Here is a 20,487-nt window from a genome sequence, read left to right as displayed (position 1 = left end):
CTTGGAGGGGAGTCCTTGAATTGTAGAAGATATCCCTGGGATACAATCTCTAAGGCCCAGGGATCGTGTACGTCTCTTGCCCAGACCTGAGCGAAGAGAGAGAGTCTGCCCCCTACTAGATCCGGTCCCGGATCGGGGGCTACCCCTTCATGCTGTCTTGGAGGCAGCTGCAGGCTTCTTGGCCTGTTTACCCTTGTTCCAGCCCTGGTAAGGTTTCCAGGCTGCCCTGGGTTGTGAAGTGTTACCCTCTTGCTTTGCAGCAGGGGAGGATGAAGCGAGACCGCTCCTGAAATTTCGAAAGGAACGAAAATTATTTTGTTTGTTCTTTGTCTTAAAGGACTTGTCCTGAGGGAGAGCATGGCCTTTTCCCCCAGTGATTTCTGAGATAATCTCTTTCAATTCAGGCCCGAAAAGGGTCTTTCCTTTGAAAGGGATGTTCAGCAGTTTGGATTTTGACGACACATCGGCCGACCAGGACTTGAGCCATAGCGCCCTGCGCGCCAGAATGGCGAAACCTGAATTCTTTGCCGCTAACTTAGCTAGTTGGAAAGCGGCATCCGTGATAAAAGAATTAGCCAGCTTAAGAGCCTTAATTCTGTCCATAATATCCTCATATGAGGTCTCCGTCTGGAGCGCATCTTCCAGCGCCTCGAACCAGAAAGCAGCTGCAGTAGTTACAGGAACAATGCACGCTATAGGTTGGAGAAGAAAACCTTGATGAACAAAAATTTTCTTAAGTAAACCCTCTAACTTTTTATCCATAGGGTCTTTAAAAGCACAACTGTCCTCAATTGGTATGGTTGTGCATTTAGCAAGTGAAGAAACAGCCCCCTCCACTTTAGGGACCGTCTGCCACGAGTCCCGCGTGGTGTCAGATATAGGGAACATTTTGTTAAAAACAGGAGGGGGAACAAACGGAATACCTGGTCTATCCCACTCCCTAGTTACTATATCCGCAATCCTCTTAGGGACCGGGAACACATCAGTGTAAACAGGAACTTCTAGGTACTTGTCCATTTTACACAATTTCTCTGGAACCACCAAAGGGTCACAGTCATCCAGAGTAACTAATACCTCCCTAAGTAATAAACGGAGGTGTTCTAGTTTAAATTTAAAAGCCAACGTATCTGAGTCTGTCTGAGGAGCAACCTTTCCTGAATCGGAAATTTCTCCCTCAGACAGCACATCCCTCTCCCCCATTTCAGAGCGCTGTGACTGTATATCGGATACGGCTACTAAAGCGTCAGAATGCTCATAATCTTAAAACAGAGCTATCACGCTTTGCAGGTAACACGGGCAGCTTAGATAAAAATACTGAGAGGGTATTATCCATAACTGCCGCCAAATCTTGTAAGGTAAAAGAGTTAGACGCGCTAGAGGTGCTAGGCGTCGCTTGAGCGGGCGTAACTGGTTGTGACACTTGGGGAGAGGTCAACGGGCTAACCTCATTACCTTCTGTCTGAGAATCATCTTGGGCCACATTTTTAAGTGCAACAATATGGTCTTTAAAATTTAGACATCAGTACACGTGGGACACATTTTGAGAGAGGGTTCCACCATGGCTTCTAAACACATTGAACAAGGATTTTCCTTGGTGACAGACATGTTTAACAGACTAGTAGTAAGACAAACAGGCTTAGAAATCACATTAATCAAGCAAAACACACTTTGTAAAAACGTTACTGTGCCTTTAAGAAATAAAAAAGGCACACAATTTTCCAAAACAGTGAAAAATGCACCAAACTTTCTGAAATTTTAAAAGTATGTACCTAAAGCATTGGTAAGATTGCACAACTAGCAAAAAAATCGATTAACCCCTTAATGCCCAAACCGGATTAATAGTAAGCTAACAGACCGGTTAAAACAAATTTAGCACCTTGCCACAGCTCTGCTGTGGCCCTACCTTCCCTTAGGAGTCGGATTTATGGGGAAAAAGCTTCTTATGGGTCCTCAAACTGTAGCAGGAGCCACCATGTGAACACAGCCTGAAGATCTAGTCAATCTTACTGCGCATCTGAGGCGCGAAATTAGGCCCCTCCCACCTTACTCCGGTGCTGTGAGGCCTAAAGAAACACTCCTGGGAGTTATAATATTAGCCATGTGGGTAACAACCCCTGAAATAAACCTAAAGGGACCTTCTAAGCGTCTCAAAAACGATATTTATAAGTAAAAACCGTTTGCCATAAAAAAGTGTCAACCCATCAACCAGCATAAATCAGCCCTGTTATGTAAGCTTGTAATTCCATACTTAGTCTCTGAATAAAGCTTACCCTACGATTATGGGGATCTTATCAGTCCTTTTCTAGCATTATCACAGTCTTGTCTAGAAATAAATGACTGAACATACCTTATTGCAGCCTAATCTGCAAACCGTTCCCCCCAACTGAAGTTTTCTTGTACTCCTCAGTCCTGTGTGGGAACAGCAGTGGATTTTAGTTACAACCTGCTAAAATCATCTTCCTCTCTGCAGAAATCTTCATCCCTTTTCTGCTGGAAAGTAAATAGTACAAACCGGTACCATTTAAAAATAACAAACTTTTGCTTGTAGAACAAAAACTACAAATCTAACACCACATTCACTTTACCCTTCCGAGAGAGACCCTAAAGAGAATCACTGGGGGGTGGAGCTAGAGGGGGAGCTATATGGACAGCTCTGCTGTGTGCTCTCTTTGCCACTTCCTGTTAGGAAGGAGAATATCCCACAAGTAAAGGATGAATCCGTGGACTGGATACACCTTACAAGAGAAAAAGGGATTATCTATCTTTTAAAACAATAACAATTCTATGGTAGACTGTCCCTTTAAGCAGTGGTCCAACCTAGGCAGGGAAATACTCACACTCTGCACTGTTAGGAGAGCTCAAGGTTAGAAATGAGAAACACAGCTTTCATTGATATGTCATGTTTACAATAGGACAAAAAATAATTAAGGACAATCCCTGGAGTACCCCTTGCCAATGCCCCAAGTAGTAAACGTACCACAGGATGAGAAACTAGGACATACACAATAGTCTTTGCAATGATAAACTGTACCCGTGTGGTAAATTGTGATATATGTGCATATATTTTTCTCTGGAAGAGAGCAGGGAAGAGCGGAAGAGAGGGTGAAAAGCAGAAGAGGGGGGAAAGAGAGCAAAAGAGAGGGGAGAGAGAGAGCAAAAGAGAGGGATGGAGAGATAGCAAAAGAGAGGGATGGAGAGAGAGAGCAAAAAAAAGGAAAGACACAGAGCAAAAGAGAGGGGGAGAGAGAGAGCGCAAAAGAGAGGGGGGAGAGAGCGCAAAAGAGAGAGGGGGAGAGCGCAAAAGAGAAGGGAGAGAGCGCAAAAGAGAGGGGGGAGAGAGAGAGCGCAAAAGAGAGGGGGGAGAGAGAGAGCGCAAAAGAGAGGGGGGAGAGAGAGCGCAAAAGAGGGGGAGAGAGCGCGCAAAAGAGGGGGAGAGACAGAGAGCGCAAAAGAGAGGGGGAGAGAGAGAGCGCAAAATAGAGGGGGAGAGAGAGAGCGCAAAAGAGAGGGGGAGAGAGAGAGCGCAAAAGAGAGGGGGAGAGAGCGTAAAATAGAGGGGGAGAGAGAGAGCAAAAGAGAGGGGGGAGAGAAAGCAAAATAGAAGGGGGAGAGAAAGCAAAAGAGAAGGGGAAGAGGGAGCACAAAAGAGAGGTGGAGCGAGAGCGCAAAAGAGAGGGTGAGAGAGTGCAAAAGAGAGGGGGGAGAGAGAGAGCAAAAGAGGTGGAGCGAGAGTGCAAAAGAGAGGGGGAGAGAGCGCAAAAGAGAGGGGGAGAGAGCAAGCAAGTGGTGGGACCGCTTTACTGCAAAAAATGGCCCGTGTGAACGGGCTTTAGGACTAGTCTTTTACATAAGTGGCCCACACAAACTATTTTATTAAGCACACCCAGCAGATTCAAACAATACAAATATTTTATGAGAATTATAAAACAAAAATGTGTGAAAATATGCACATTAAAACAATACAGTACAGTCAAAACTTTTGTGGGTCTATAAATGTTTTAGGTAACCTTTCAAACACAGAAGTAATGGAAAAATAAAGGGCTAGTCTAACCCAGACAAGGCCTTTTGAAAGTCTCTTGCACTTTTGATGTTAACATAGGGGTTCACCATGTACACCTGGTCAATTTAAATTCTAGCTATGGAAACACTGTCGCCTTAGTGATCTCCTGACTATAATACACTTACATTTCAAAGAAGTGTTTATTAATATATATATGAGGGCCTTTGGGTATATTTATTACTCTGATCTGCAAATGGGTGCTCCCCTCTATGAACCTCTACACCAGTAAATGTACATTATATTTACACCAAGAAATCACTTGGCTATTTAAACCTATATGAGGACCCTTAATACCCCAGGGAGGACAAACACACTGGGCCACTTAAACACTGCTTGAGCTACAGAGTGAGCTTCAAACAGCCCCAAAAACTCCCCCCCAGAAAACAACATGTAGAAATCATCAGCATTTTAAACATTGTATGGATGAGAACTACGTGTCAGCCTCTGCACTTCAGAGTATAAGCTCTGATTTTCTTTAATATGAATTTTCTGATGATTAATAAGCGTTGATTGCTGAGTAAAACATTTCCCACATTTAGAACACACAAAATCTTTCTCCCCTGTATGAATTTTCATATGATTTTTAAGAGTTGATTTCAAGGTAAAACATTTCCTGCATTCAGAACAGGAAAATTCTTTCTTCCCTGTATGACTTTTCTGATGACTAATAAGATGTGATTTCTGAGTAAAACATTTCCCACATGCAGAACACAAAAATTCTTTCTCCCCTGTATGAATTTTCTGATGCGCAATAAGATTTGACTTCTGAGAAAAACATTTCCCACACTCAGAGCATGAAATTGATTTCACTCCTGGATGAATTTTCAGATGGTCAATAAGTTTTGATTTCTTGATAAAGCCTATCCCACATTCAGAACATGAAAATACTCTCTCTCCTGTATGAATTTTCTGATGATTAATAAGTTGCGATTTCCAGGTAAAACATTTGCCACATCCAGAACATACATATCCCATGTGGCTTCTTTGATTTTGAAGAAGATTGAAGGAAACCTTAGCACTCTGACGATGACTAGGATTTTTGAAGTTTGCGAATTCACCTGTTAAACAAGACATACGACAGTGATGTTATTTATTAATGACATAATTATCTTAAGAACACTTTAACTGTTCTGTATCTACAAAGGTAAGGGACTATGAATCTTACACCTCTCCCCAGACTCCATGCAAAGGTTTAAGGCCAGTTTACTGGACATTAGGGAATATTTTTAAGGCCTCCCCAACATCCCATTAAAAAAAAAATCTCAACTAAAATAAATAGAAAACACTTGTAATTTGTTTACCTTTTATTTGAGCTAATTTATTTAGAGCCTTTAAAGATGTGTTCACAGATATTTTTTAGTAATACATAGTAACATAGTAGATGAATTTGAAAGAATACAGAAGTCCACCAAGTTCAACCTATACAGATCCTACTTGACTTACAATAAAGAAGCTCCAATTGAGTTTAAATGAATCCCATTATAAAGGTGACCCATATAACACAAGCAATCATATCCCTGAATTCTGTTTCTAACCAGAAATGTATCTAAGATATTTTTAAATGTATCTAATGTATTTGAATTTATTACCTCCTTAGGCAATGAGTTCCACAATTTTATTGCTCTTACAGTGAAAAAACATTTATGTTGCAGGGGATTAAATCTCATTTTCTCCAGCTTTTAATTGTGACCTCTTGTCACCAACAATTTTCTTGGAATAAAAAGGGTGTAGCAACTCTATATAAATAAATTCAATGCCCATATACAAAGTAATCATATCACCTCTCATGTGCCTTTTTACTAGAGAAAACAAACCCAGTTTGGCTAACCTCTCCTTATAGTTTAGATTCCCCATCCTTCAATTTTATTTTTTGTTGTTTTTTATTTTTAATTGGTCCCCAAAACTGCACTTTATACTCAAGGTGAGGTCTTACCAGGGATTTATATAGTGACAGAATTATGATTGCCTCCCTTGCATCAATGCCTTAGTCACATTTAAATAGTAGGTTGCCTGCTTATTTTTACTTACAAAATGTAGAAAGTTAAATTTTCCATTATTAAATCTAATTTTCAATTTACCAGCCCATTCTTCCAAATAGAGATGTTGCTATTTAATCCTTTCTGCAACTTATTAATAAAAATATTAAAAAGAACAGGGCCCAGTACTGATCCCTGGGGAACTCCACTGACTACGTTTGTCCAATCTGGGTATGATCCATTTACTGCTGCTCTTTGCTCCCGGTCTTTATCCAGTTATTTATTCATGAACTAACATTCTCAGCTATTCCCAGTCCCCTAATTTTGTTCATTAATCTCTCATATGGCATTGTATTAAACGCCTTTAAAAAAAAATCTAAATATATCACATCAACTGATTCCCCTTTATCTATATTTTTACTTCCTCATAGAATCTAATTAGATTAGTTGATCTATTTCTCATAAAACCATGCTGATTTGAGCTCATGAATATACTCAGCATGAAGAAACTCAATATAGTCCCTTTGAATTCCTTTAAAGTTATAGTTTACCCACAAACTTTATCTCCTTTAATTTGTTCCCAATGATCCATTTTACATGCTGGAGTGTATTTAATTGTTTACAAATAGCTCCTTAGCCATTATATTGGCATTTGAAATAGCTGATTTAGCCTGTAGTACCCCTTTCTATACTAAAAAGTGCCTATACCTAGGTATAGGCTATTGAGAAACTATCTATGAATAAGCACCTTCTTGGTGTATTTTGTATTTTTTTTTCAAATACTTTTTTATTGAGGTAGAATAACATGTGCAACATACATTTACATAAGCATATCATGGCAACATGCCCGTAAGACATACATCAAAAGCAAAATTAAAGGACCAGTGTAACAGACATGTCCTTAAACTTGTGTAGATTTCTTGAATTCCATCCAGAGAGGATGTTGCATAGCCATGAATAATACCTCCTTTTTACATAACTTCATTTTTAACAGACAGTGAACATTAACTGCATCAGAACTTTCTACTGTAAGCCAGCAAACCAACAATAGTGCTTAATACCTGAGGGCTTGTCCCTGTCAATGATCAGTTCAGGAACCATATTTTTAGATGAAGTAACATACACCAGCTCCTCGAGCTTTGAGTACTATGCGGTGCAATGATATAGTTCGATAAGTTATCTAGACCCAGGCAAGTTATACCTTGTTTAATAGTCGGAGAGGAAAAGCTCAGCAGGGCGACAGGGCGTCTGAGGGTAAAGAGGGGAATAGGGGTGGTATTTTGTATTTTTTACTTGTTCTAAATAAAGTTTTTTTTTTACCATTGCTCTGTAGCTCTTTTTTTTCCCTGTTACTTTGCTTTGCGGTTTGTCCGCCACTCCCAGCCCGCTCCATGCTGCCTCAGTTTTCTTTGACCTACTCCAGGCTGAACGCCAGAGGAGATCTGAGTTTTTTTTGTTTGTTTTTTTCTATTGAGATACTTTGTAAGCACAGGCAGTAGAAGAAATTTCACTCACAGTGGAAGGTGGAAGAGATAAAGCTCTAAAATGCTCATTTTCAATTGTTATTTCAAAGTATTGTACAGAGATAAGAAAGGGAAGCATTTGAGTGATAACAAGATATGATCGGTCAGCAAGCCAAGCCTTTTTTGATGGGCTGTGGTTTCAAAGAGCAAATCCAACTATTTATTTTGCAAAAACAAGTATAAATGAGAAATTTCTGATACATTTTATAGATTGCAGCTGGTACAACAAGTCATGGGGAACAAATCATTTCAGTTTCAAAGCTACTCTTTATAAGTATTACTTGTGTGCACAAATCATTTAGTTTTAGTTTTTTAGAATGTTGCATTTATACCACATGTTGTTTACCTGTAACTAAGATTAATATATATGTTTAAAATAATAATAATTTGAACATATATAGAAATGTATTGAATTAATTCTGCTATTAAGTTTTTGTAATGTAATTAAAACACACTCACCGGTCACTTTATTAGGTACACTTGTTCAATTGCTTGGTAACACAAATTGCTAATCAGCCAATCACATGGCAGCAACTCAATGCATTTAGGCAGCTATACGTAGTTTAGATGACTTGCTGAAGTTCAAACCGAGCATCAGAATAGGGAAGAAAGGGGATTTAATTGACTTTGAACGTGGCATGATTGTTGGTGCCAGACGGGCTGGTCTGAGTATTTCAAAAACTGCTGATCTACTGGGATTTTGACACACAACCATCTTTTAGGGTTTATAGAGAATAGTCAGAAAAAGAGAAAATATCCAGGGAGCAGCGGTTGTCTGGACGAAAGTGCCTTGTTGATGTCAGAGGAGAATTGGCAGACTGGTTCAAGATGATAGAAAGGCAAAAATAACTCAAATAACCACTAGTTACATCCAAGGTATGCAGAATACCATCTCTGAATGCACAACACGTTGAACCTTGATACAGATGTGCTACAGCAGCAGAAGACCACACCGGGTGCCACTCCTGTAAGCTAAGCACTGGAAACTGATGCTACAATTCGCACAGGTCACCAAACTTGGACAATAGATTTGAAAAACGTTGCCTGGTCTGATGAGTCTCTATTTCAGCTGCGACATTTAGATGGTAGGGTCAAAATTTAGCGTAAACAACATGAAAGCATGGATCCATCCTGCTTTGTATCAACAATTCAGGCTGGTGGTGGTGGTGTAATGGTGTGGGGGTATTTTCTTGGCACACTTTGGGCCCCATAGTACTAATTGAGCATCTTTTACACGCCATGGTCTACCTGAGTATTGCTACTGACAATGTCCATCCCTTTATGACTACAGTGTACCCATCTTCTGATGGCTACTTCCAGCAGGATAATGCACCATGTCGCAAAGCTCAAATCATCTCCAACTGGTTTCTTAAACATGACAATGAGTTCACTGTACTCCAATGGCCTCCACAGTCACCAGATCTCAATCCATTAGAGCACCTTTGGGATGTGGTGGAACAGGAGATTCACATCATGGATGTGCAGCTGAAAAATCCGCTGCAACTGCGTGATGCTATCATGTCAATAAGGACCAAAATCTCTGAGGAATGTTTCCAACACCTTGATGAATCTATGCCACAAAGAATTAAGGCAGTTATGAAGGCAAAAGGAGGTCCAACCCAGTACTAGCAAGGTGTCCTAATAAAGTGGCCAGTGAGTGTATTTAGTGCTTTTAAAATGATGCTCATGTTTCAGTAATAAATTACTTCAGTCACAAAACTACACTGTATAACGAGGGACATGAAACCCAAAATATTTCATTCATGATTAAGACAATTCATGTTATTTTAAACAACTTTCCAATTTATAATTATCTAATTTACTTCATTGTCTTGGTATCCTTAGTCAAAAAGCATACCTAGGTAGGCTCAGGAATTGTGATGCATTACTGGTAGCTAGCTGTTGATTGGTGGCTGCACACAAGTGCCTAGTCATTAGTATAAAAGATGTGTTCCGCTAGCTACCAGAAGTGCATTACTGTTTCTGAGCCTTCCTAGATATGCTTTTCAACTAAGGATACCAAGAGAATGAAGCACATGTGATAATATAATTAAATTAGAACATTGTTTACAATTGTAGACTCTGTCTGAATCATGAAAAAAAAATGTCAGGTTTCATGTCCCGTTAAAAGATTTTGCAGTCATAATGCCTCTTATTGACTTTGCAACGCTTTTTTCCCTCTTCACGCTATACTGTTGGATCTCTAGACATTTGCATTTTAGTGTAGATGAGTACGTTTTCTAAGCTTATGATCAATAATTCTAATAATTCTAAGTTAATATAAAAAAAAATTAAATCCCATTTCCGAAAATAAGGCAAAATGTACCAGTCAGCAGGATTTAAAGGGACAGTAAAGTCATAGTTAAACTTTCATGATTCAGATAATGCATGCAATTTAAACAGCTTTCCAATTTGCTTCTATTATGTAACTAATATCACAGGGCAATGCGCTACAAAAGGCCCTTTTAAGGGCTATTGTAATTTATTTTAGTGTTAGGATTTGGGGGGGGGGGTATTTTATAGGGCTCATAGTGTAGTGTTAGGTATAATTATTTTTTATTTTGTAAAATGGAGATTATTTTTTGGCTAGGTTACGCAGAAGGCAGTAATATTCCTGGGATCCTTTACTATAAATTGCCAATATGGCGATGCTGGTTGTTGCCTAAGCCAGTATCGCCGACCAATGGCGTGTATAGTAAACGCCTCTCGACGATGCCATGTCGGGAGCTTGGAATATTCCGTCAAGCTCACTCAACATAGTGGCGGATCCCTTAGAATATCGTGCCGCCTCGTAGCACTTTCAATCATTGGGGCCCCAGAGAGAACAATTGAAAATTAACTTTTTATTACCTACCTCTCCTAAACCCCACTGGGAGTTTAATTTATTTTGCCAAATATGTTTACACAGGTTTTCTATAACCAATACTTAAAGGGACATGAAACCCAAATATTTTCTTTTATGATTCAGATAGAAAAACATAATTTAAGCTTACCTGATAAATTTATTTCTCTTCTGGTGTATCCAGTCCACGGATCATCCATTACTTGTGGGATATTCTCCTTCCCAACAGGAAGTTGCAAGAGGATCACCCACAGCAGAGCTGCTATATAGCTCCTCCCCTAACTGCCATATCCAGTCATTCGACCGAAGACAAGCAGAGAAAGGAGAAACCATAGGGTGCAGTGGTGACTGTAGTTTAAAATTAAAAAACACCTGCCTTAAAATGACAGGGCGGCCGTGGACTGGATACACCACAAGAGAAATAAATTTATCAGGTAAGCAGAAATTATGTTTTCTCTTGTAAGGTGTATCCAGTCCACGGATCATCCATTACTTGTGGGATACCAATACCAAAGCTAAAGTACGCGGATGAAGGGAGGGACAAGGCAGGTACTTAAACGGAAGGTACCACTGCCTGTAAAACTTTTCTCCCAAAAATAGCCTCCGAAGAAGCAAAAGTATCAAATTTATAGAATTTTGAAAAGGTATGAAGCGAAGACCAAGTTGCCGCCTTGCAAATCTGGTCAACAGAAGCCTCATTTTTAAAGGCCCATGTGGAAGCCACAGCTCTAGTAGAATGAGCTGTAATCCTTTCAGGAGGCTGCTGGCCAGCAGTCTCATAAACTAAGCGGATTATACTTCTTAGCCAAAACGAAAGAGAGGTTGCCGAAGCCTTTTGGCCTCTCCTCTGTCCAGAGTAGACAACAAACAAAGCAGATGTTTGACGAAAATCTTTAGTAGCTTGTAAATAATACTTTAAAGCATGAACCACGTCAAGATTGTTTAACAGACGTTCCTTCTTTGAAGAAGGATTAGGACACAATGATGGAACAACAATCTCCTGATTGATATTCTTATTAGATACCACCTTAGGTAAAAACCCAGGTTTGGTACGCAGAACTACCATATCTGCATGGAAGATCAGATAAGGAGAATCACATTGTAAGGCAGATAACTCGGAAACTCTACGAGACGAGGAAATAGCTACCAAAAAAAGAACTTTCCAAGATAAAAGTTTGATATCTATGGAATGAAGAGGTTCAAACGGAACCCCCTGAAGAACTTTAAGAACCAAATTTAAGCTCCAAGGTGGAGCAACAGGTCTAAACACAGGCTTGATTCTAACTAAAGCCTGACAAAATGCCTGAACGTCTGGAACATCCGCCAGACGCTTGTGCAAAAGAATAGACAGCGCAGAAATCTGTCCCTTTAAGGAACTAGCTGACAATCCTTTCTCCAATCCTTCTTGGAGAAAAGATAATATCCTGGGAATCCTGACCTTACTCCATGAGTAGCCCTTGGATTCACACCAATAAAGATATTTACGCCATATCTTATGATAGATTTTCCTGGTGACAGGCTTTCGTGCCTGAATTAAGGTATCAATGACTGACTCGGAGAAACCGCGCTTTGATAAAATCAAGCGTTCAATCTCCAGGCAGTCAGCCTCAGAGAAATTAGATTTGGATGGTTGAAAGGACCTTGAAGTTGAAGGTCCTGTCTCAGCGGCAGAGTGTCAAGGTATATGTGGGGTAAATAAATATATATATTTTAATCATATATTTTAAGGCTATACAATACAATTATATTTATTCTGCTCTGAACTGGTCAGCAGAAAGGACTCATTTCTGTCAGACAAACTGGCTTCAGACAGGTTTGGTTCTCCCCCACTTTCTCAATTGCACAGGAGACTCATAGAGATTACTTTGAAGGAGACATTCCTGGCTAAAATGAGAACAATAGAACATTTGGTCTAATTAAAATGTAACACAGTTTCAGAAACCATCTGTGTGATTGCCTGGGAACCAATGTTAAAAGACAGCATTCTGATACCTAGAACAGGATACATGCCCATATATGGGTTTCCTCCAATGGAGATGCCGATCCGTCTGAAGAGATGTGAAAAATGCGAGCATTTTTCAAAAGGGACTGATAATTGGCACAGATTTGTTGAGTGGCTCATGCTGTGTGGCTACTAATACTGGAATATACAAGATGTTAAACATACGTCTGGGGTTAGGATAACATAGAGAAAGCACATGACTTACATGTTTCCAACAACTGTATTTAGATTTCAAATAAAATATACTAGGAAAATAAATACAAGATACTGCATAGAAGTGGATGTGTATGTGTATGTATATATATCTATATATGTATATGTGTGTATATGTGTATTGTATATATACATGCATATTTTGAAAGCATGAATATCTTAGCCTCTGTGTGTTTAAGAACATGAATAGATGTTTATGGACCTGAAGAGAAGTGATTATTAACATTTATTTTTATTTCAGATCTACATAGACAGGATTCATGTATTCAGGAAGAAATACACAGAAATGTAATATGCTATATCTGAATGAATGCAGTATATCAGGAGTTTTAAATACTACCAATCTGGAAATATAAAAATAGGCTGTTATTTCTATAGAAATGCCAGGATACTGATAAAATTATAATGCATTTTAAGCTAATAATTAGCAGTATTAAATTGCCTTAATATAATAAAATGTTAATAATATAAAACATGACGTTTCATATCAAAACGATCAGGAAATTGATCTGATGCTGCTTCACCTATAATTAATATTGGGAGAGATTAATACAAGAAATTATGGCAGTTATTACATAGTTTAAAGAAATATTTCACTGTCTAAAAATGTTGATTAAATGAATTTGTATGTATTGTCATGCTGCATTGTTTTTGTTTTGTCTGTATGACTGCTGCCACCTAAGGGCCAAAACCAGTATAGCAGTTAAAAGATTTGACTGTTTAAAGGATGCGTTTCCATAACAACAATGTATACTAAACCAATTATCCAATGACAAGGGACAAGCAAAAAGGGCGTGAACGAAACAGGTCATCAATGATTACATATAATGGGAGTAGTGAATGCACAAGGGAGTTGTCTGCAACTTGCTGAAACTAGTGATCTGATTTTGGATGCGATATACCTGGGAAAATTTCACTAAGCAAGGAGCTCAAAACTTAACCTTGATTTATGCAAAAACCTTCCTTCGAATGAGATGACCTAAAGACCGCTACAAATTGGTTCAAAATTGGTGAAGTATATTGATCTAATTTTCAAAACTTGAAAAAAAGGGAACTGGTGAGAGCATAGTCAATCTGTATTTAATAGATTTTTTAGTATTCAGCCTATGTATGGTTAAACAAATTTTTGCTACTAAATTGTTTCAGCTATGCAAATATATAATAATAATTCAGAAGTGTATATTGTATTTTAAATTGGTAGTCACAGCCTATATATTGTTTAAATCTGTATCTGATTGGCTAAGTAACGCATCTGTGCAAGTTCTGATATCGTAAGTTAATTTTGTATTAGGATAAATTGCAATTAAATAGCAGAATATAATATTATAAGCACTGTTGCTTGGATGTTAAAGGCTATTTATAAATAAGGTTGGTTTTAAAGATACAGTTTTCTGGGCTTTGTAATAAGGATAGCATATCTTAACAGGTGGTTTTAACGCATATAAATTTTGTGTCATATTCTAACATTGCAAATATATTTCAAAAATGTTCATGGATATTAACTAAATAAAAGAATTCAGATTTTTATATTAATTGTATTGTTTCTAGTAGATGCATGTTGATTAAGGGTTTCTATTTTTAAGGAAAATTATTATTTGTATTGTGTTATAACCCTGCCATAAGCTGGTATATTATTTGGAGAGCACTACTAAGATTTTCATAAATATACTGACAAGAGTCCATGGTGGAAAGGATGACATGTCCACCAGATCTGCATACCAAGTCCTGCATGGCCACGCAGGTGCTATCAAGATCACTGATGCTCTCTCCTGCTTGATTTTGGCAATCAGATGAGGACGCAGATGAAATGGTGGAAACACATAAGCCAGGTTGAAGGACCAAGGTGCTGCTAGAGCATCTATCAGCGTTGCCTTGGGGTCCCTGGACCTGGATCCGTAACAATTAAGCTTGGCGTTCTGGCGAGACGCCATGAGATCCAGTTCTGGTTTGCCCCAACCATGAATCAATTGTGCAAACACCTCCGGATGGAGTTCCCACTCCCCCGGATGAAAAGTCTGTCAACTTAGAAAATCCGCCTCCCAGTTCTCTACACCTGGGATATGGATAGCTGATAGGTGGAAAGAGTGAATCTCTGCCCAGCGAATTATCTTTGAGACTTCCAACATCGCTAGGGAACTCCTTGTTCCCCCTTGATGATTGATGTAAGCCACAGTCGTGATGTTGTCCGACTGAAATCTGATGAACCTCATTGTCGCTAGCTGAGGCCAAGCCTGAAGAGCATTGAATATCGCTCTCAGTTCCAGAATGTTTATTGGAAGGAGTGTCTCCTCCTGAGTCCACGATCCCTGAGCCTTCAGAGAGTTCCAGACTGCCCCCAGCCTAGAAGGCTGGCATCTGTCATTACAATTGTCCAATCTGGCCTGCGAAAGGTCATTCCCTTGGACAGATGGACCCGAGATAGCCACCAGAGAAGAGAATCCCTGGTCTCTTGATCCAGATTTAGTAGAGGGGACAAATCTGTGTAATTCCCATTCCACTGACTGAGCATGCATAGTTGCAGCGGTCTGAGATGTAGAAGTGCAAACGGCACTATGTCCATTGCCGCTACCATTAAGCCGATTACTTCCATACACTGAGCCACCAAAGGGCGTGAAGTGGAATAAAGAACACAGCAGGAATTTAGAAGTTTTTATAACCTGGACTCTGTCAGGTAAATCCTCATTTCTACAGAATCTATTAAGAGTTCCCAGAAAGGAGACTCTTGTGAGAGGGGATAGAGAACTCTTTTCCTCGTTCACCTTCCACCCATGCGACCTCAGAAATGCCAGCACTATGTCCGTATGAGACTTGGCAATTTGGAAATTTGACGCCTGTATCAGAATGTTGTCTAAATAAGGGGCCACTGCTATGCCCCGTGGTCTTAGGACCGCCAGAAGTGACCCCAGAACCTTTGTAAAGATTCTTGGGGCTGTAGTTAACCCAAAGGGAAGAGCTACAAACTGGTAATGCCTGTTCAGGAAGGCAAACCTGAGAAACCGATGATGATCTTTGTGTATCGGAATGTGAAGATAAGCATCCTTTAAATCCACTGTAGTCATGTATTGATCCTCCTGGATCATAGGTAGGATGGTACAAAAAGTCTCCATCTTAAATGATGGAACTCTGAGGAATTTGTTTAAAATCTTGAGATCTAAAATTGGTCTGAAGGTTCCCTCTTTTTTGGGAACCACAAACAGATTCGAGTAAAATCCATGTCCTTGTTCCTCCTGTGGAACAGGATGGATCACTCCCATAACTAGGAGGTCTTGAACACAGTGTAAGAATGCCTCTCTCTTTATCTGGTTTGCAGATAATTGTGAAAGGTGAAATCTCCCTTTTGGAGGAGAAGCTTTGAAGTCCAGAAGATATCTCTGGGATACAATTTCCAACGCCCAGGGATCCTGGACATCTCTTGCCCAAGCCCGGGCGAAGAGCGAAAGTCTGCCCCCTACTAGATCCGTTACCAGATAGGGGGCTGATACTTCATGCTGACTTAGGGGCAGCAGCAGGCTTTTTGGCCTGCTTACCTTTGTTCCAGGTCTGGTTAGGTCTCCAGACCGACTTGGACTGGGCAAAAGTTCCCTCTTGTTTTGCATTAGAGGAAGTTGATGCCGTACTCGCCTTGAAGTTTCGAAAGGCACGAAAATTAGTCTGTTTGGCCCTTGATTTGGACCTATCCTGAGGAAGGGCATGACCTTTTCCTCCAGTGATATCAGAAATGATCTCCTTCAAACCAGGCCCAAATAGGGTTTGCCCCTTAGACTTTGAAGTAACGTCAGCTGACCATGATTTAAGCCATAGCACCCTGTGCGCTTGAATAGCAAAACCAGAATTCTTAGCCGTTAGTTTAGTCAAATGAACAATGGCATCAGAAACAAAAGAATTGGCTAGCTTAAGTGCTCTAAGCTTGTCAAGTATGTCATCCAATGGGGTCTCTACCTGTAAAGCCTCTTCCAGAGACTCAAACCAGAAAGCCGCAGCAACAGTGACTGGGGCAATGCATGCAAGGGGCTGTAGAATAAAACCTTGCTGAATAAACATTTTTTTAAGGTAACCCTCTAACTTTTTATCCATTGGATCTGAGAAAGCACAACTGTCCTCGACAGGGATAGTAGTACGCTTAGCTAGGGTAGAAACTGCTCCCTCCACCTTAGGGATTGTCTGCCATAAGTCCCGTGTATTGGAAACATTTTCTTAAAAATAGGAGGGGGAGAGAACAGCACACCTGGTCTATCCCATTCCTTAGTAATAATTTCTGTAAAACTTTTAGGTATTGGAAAAACATCAGTGCACACCGGCACTGCATAGTATTTGTCCAATCTACACAATTATTCTGGCACTGCAATTGTATCACAGTCATTCAGAGCAGCTAAAACCTCCCTGAGCAAAACACGGAGGTGTTCAAGCTTAAATTTAAATGTAGACATATCAGAATCAGGTTGAATCTTTTTCCCTGAGTCAGAAACATCACCCACAGAAAGAAGCTCTCCTTCCTCAGCTTCTGTATATTGTGAGGGAGTATCAGACATAGCTCTTAAAGCGGCAGTATGCTCTGTATTTCTTCTAACTCCAGAGCTGTCTCGCTTTCCTCTGAACCCAGGTAGTCTGGATAATACCGCTGACAGGGTATTATCCATGACCGCCTCCATGTCTTGGTGCCATTAGAGCGGGAGTCCCTTGAGCGGGAGTCAAAGGGTCTGACACGTGGGGCGAGTTAGTCGGCATAACTTCCCCCTCGTCAGATTCCTCTGGTGATAAATTTTTTAAAGACAGAATATGATCTTTATTACTTAAAGTGAAATCAGTACATTTGGTACACATTCTAAGAGGGGGTTCCACCATGGCTTCTAAACATAATGAACAAGGAGTTTCCTCTATGTCAGAAATGTTTAAACAGACTAGCAATGAGACCAGCAAGCTTGGAAAACACTTTAAATCAAGTTAACAAGCAAAAAATAAAAACGGTACTGTGCCTTTAAGAGAAACAAATTTTGTCAGAATTTGAAAAAGAGTGAAAAAAAGCAGTAAATCAAACAAATTTTTTTACAGTGTGTATAATAAGCTAACAGAGCATTGCACCCACTTGCAAATGGATGATTAACCCCTTAGTTCAAAAAACGGATCAAAAAAACGATATAGACGTTTTTTAAGTCACACCAAACTGCCACAGCCTTGCTGTGGGCCTACCTTCCCCAAAAAACGATTTTGGAAAGCCTAAGAGCCCTTGAGAGAGGTCCTATAGCATTCAGGGGACTCCTGGAGGAAGCTGGATGTCTCAGTCTGTAAAAGTTACTGCACAAAAAAACGCTAAATTAGGCCCCTCCCACTCATAGTAACACAGTGGAAAGCCTCAGGAAACTGTTTCTAGGCAAATTTAAGCCAGCCATGTGGAAAAAACTAGGCCCCAATAAAGTTTTATCACCAAAGTATATATAAAAACGTTTAAACATGCCAGCAAACGTTTTATATTGCAAATCTATAAGAGTATTACCTCAGAAAGTAAGCATGATACCAGTCGCTATTAAATCACTGTATTCAGGCTTACCTTACATCAATCTGGTATCAGCAGCATTTTCTAGCATTCACATCTTCTAGAAAAAAATTTAACTGCACATACCTCATAGCAGGATAACCTGCACGCCATTCCCCCGCTGAAGTTACCTCTTTCTTCGTCATGTGTGAGAACAGCAATGGATCTTAGTTACAATCTGCTAAGATCATAGAAATCACAGGCAGATTCTTCTTCTATTTTCTGCCTGGGACAAAATAGTACAACTCCGGTACCATTTAAAAATAATAAACTTTTGATTGAAGAAAAAGGACAACTACGTTACACCACTTCTCTCTTACTACCTCCATGCTTGTTGAGAGTTGCAAGAGAATGACTGGATATGGCAGTTAGGGGAGGAGCTATATAGCAGCTCTGCTGTGGGTGATCCTCTTGCAACTTCCTGTTGGGAAGGAGAATATCCCACAAGTAATGGATGATCCGTGGACTGGATACACCTTACAAGAGAAATACAGTTTTAAACAACTTTCTAATTTACTTATATTATCTAATTTGTCTGAGGACGGAGATAGCATCTCCGAAACGTTACTGGGTGAATAAATCACTCTTTGATTAAGTCCCGATGAGTGCTTCCTTTTTCTTGTCTCGTTGTATGATGTTTTGAATGCACCCTGGGCGGATAGCAGATGAAAAGAGCGTGCAGAACTCCCTGGACTATTATATATATATATATACACACACACATATATATATATATATATATATATATATATATATATATATAGAACACAAGACTTGCATTATTGAGACATGCATTTATATTGTACTGTCAATTAGGACATAAGTTAGAGACGTGCTTTTAATCTTAGCTGAGAGCTTGTAAGTGAGTGCTGGACTTTCTCTGTGTGCTGTATTAATTTGTTTTGTAATTTTCCCTATGGGCCTTGCACCCAGACCTGTCTGGGGTAAAATGCCTGTGACTCTGGGGACAGTGCAGCTTCCGGAGAGTGCTATTGTGCACCCAGGGCTGTGCATGTTGCAGGGTCATGGGATGTGTACCCAGTCCGGTCTGAGAGTGCAGTCCCCTTCCGTGTTTTATATATATATGTCTAGGGTGATTACATAAGCCTGTGCACCCTTCACTTGTTCCCAGTTTGTTGAATTGAGAGCTTGCATTGTGTGGCTGTTTAGGGACTCAGGTTTTGGAAGAGACCTTGACGTGGGACCTGGGCTTGTCTCATTTGGCCGGATGCGGTAACTAACTCTTCCATTTTTGCTTTTAATCTTAGCTGAGAGCTTGTAAGTGAGTGCTGGACTTTCTCTGTGTGCTGTATTAATTTGTTTTGTAATTTTCCCTATGGGCCTTGCACCCAGACCTGTCTGGGTTTAACTGCCTGTGACTTTGGGGACAGTGCAGCTTACTGAGAGTGCTATTGTGTACCCAGGGCTGTGCATGTTGCAGAGTCGTGGGATGTGTACCCAGTCCAGTCTGAGAGTGCAGACCCCTTCCGTGTTTTGTATATGTCTAGGGTGATTACATAAGCCTGTGAACCCTTCACTTGTTCCCAGTTTGTTGGATTGAGAGTTTGCATTGTGTGGCTGTTTAGGGACTCAGCTTTTGGAAGAGACCTTGCCGTGGTACCTGGGCTTGTCCCATTTGGCCAGATAGATGCAGGGACATGGCACACTCCAACAGTTCAATCACCTGGTGCTCTGCAGAAAATATGTGTACACGATCACTGGATGTTACCCACGGCTGGCAGCCGGAAATCCTGGGATATCCAAAAAAGCAGGCAGACACAGGATTTCCTCAATCGCCTTTATTCAGCAAGGAAAGGCTAAATACCAAACGTTTCGGCTCTCGCAGGAGCCTTTCTCAATGGAAGCCAAACAGACATACAGTGAACACACAAGACCCTCCCCTAAATACCAGCATGACCTAGTATGTACCAATCAAAAAGCAGCAACTACACATCTAAATCATATAGGTAACACCTGTGCACCATGCTTTCAGTATGGGCGATTGCAGATGACATCATCAAACCGCATCAGCCTGAGCATACATAAACACAGCCGGATGTCATAGAGACAGATGCAGCAGACATACACACAGCTGTTACACTAGCAGCAGAAGGAACATGTAAACGTAGAGCCGCTGTCAGAGTGATATTATACAAAAAATGCAAAAAAATCACCCAGATTAAGTGACTAAACATATAAATATACACTATCAGAAAAATAAAGAGAATATCAGAAGCACAACATCACACAACACTTAGTAGTAAATAAAACTACAGAATCTGGGTTACCTTGTATACCCACACGGTATCAGGATAACTCCCGAGGAACATGTAGTGAAAGC

General features: G+C 40.1%; 1 protein-coding gene across 4 annotated transcripts in view; it reads right to left on the bottom strand.

Annotated features, from left to right (window-relative positions):
• Nucleotides 1-3,841: 3,841 nt before the first annotated feature.
• Nucleotides 3,842-20,487, bottom strand: part of LOC128656993 (oocyte zinc finger protein XlCOF7.1) — a 102,411-nt gene continuing 85,765 nt past the window's right edge. For all 4 annotated transcript variants that reach the window (XM_053711201.1, XM_053711204.1, XM_053711203.1 and 1 more), the window contains one exon: nucleotides 3,842-5,118. In XM_053711201.1, coding sequence (XP_053567176.1) covers nucleotides 4,469-5,118 — 650 coding nt within the window. In that variant the 3' untranslated portion in view covers nucleotides 3,842-4,468. The remainder of the gene's footprint in view (nucleotides 5,119-20,487) is intronic.

The sequence above is a fragment of the Bombina bombina genome, chromosome 4 (assembly GCF_027579735.1).
Source record: "Bombina bombina isolate aBomBom1 chromosome 4, aBomBom1.pri, whole genome shotgun sequence".
NCBI classification, from domain to species: domain Eukaryota; kingdom Metazoa; phylum Chordata; class Amphibia; order Anura; family Bombinatoridae; genus Bombina; species Bombina bombina.
The sequence above is the reverse complement of the archived record's forward strand: the minus strand, read 5'-3'. Positions and strand labels throughout refer to the sequence as shown.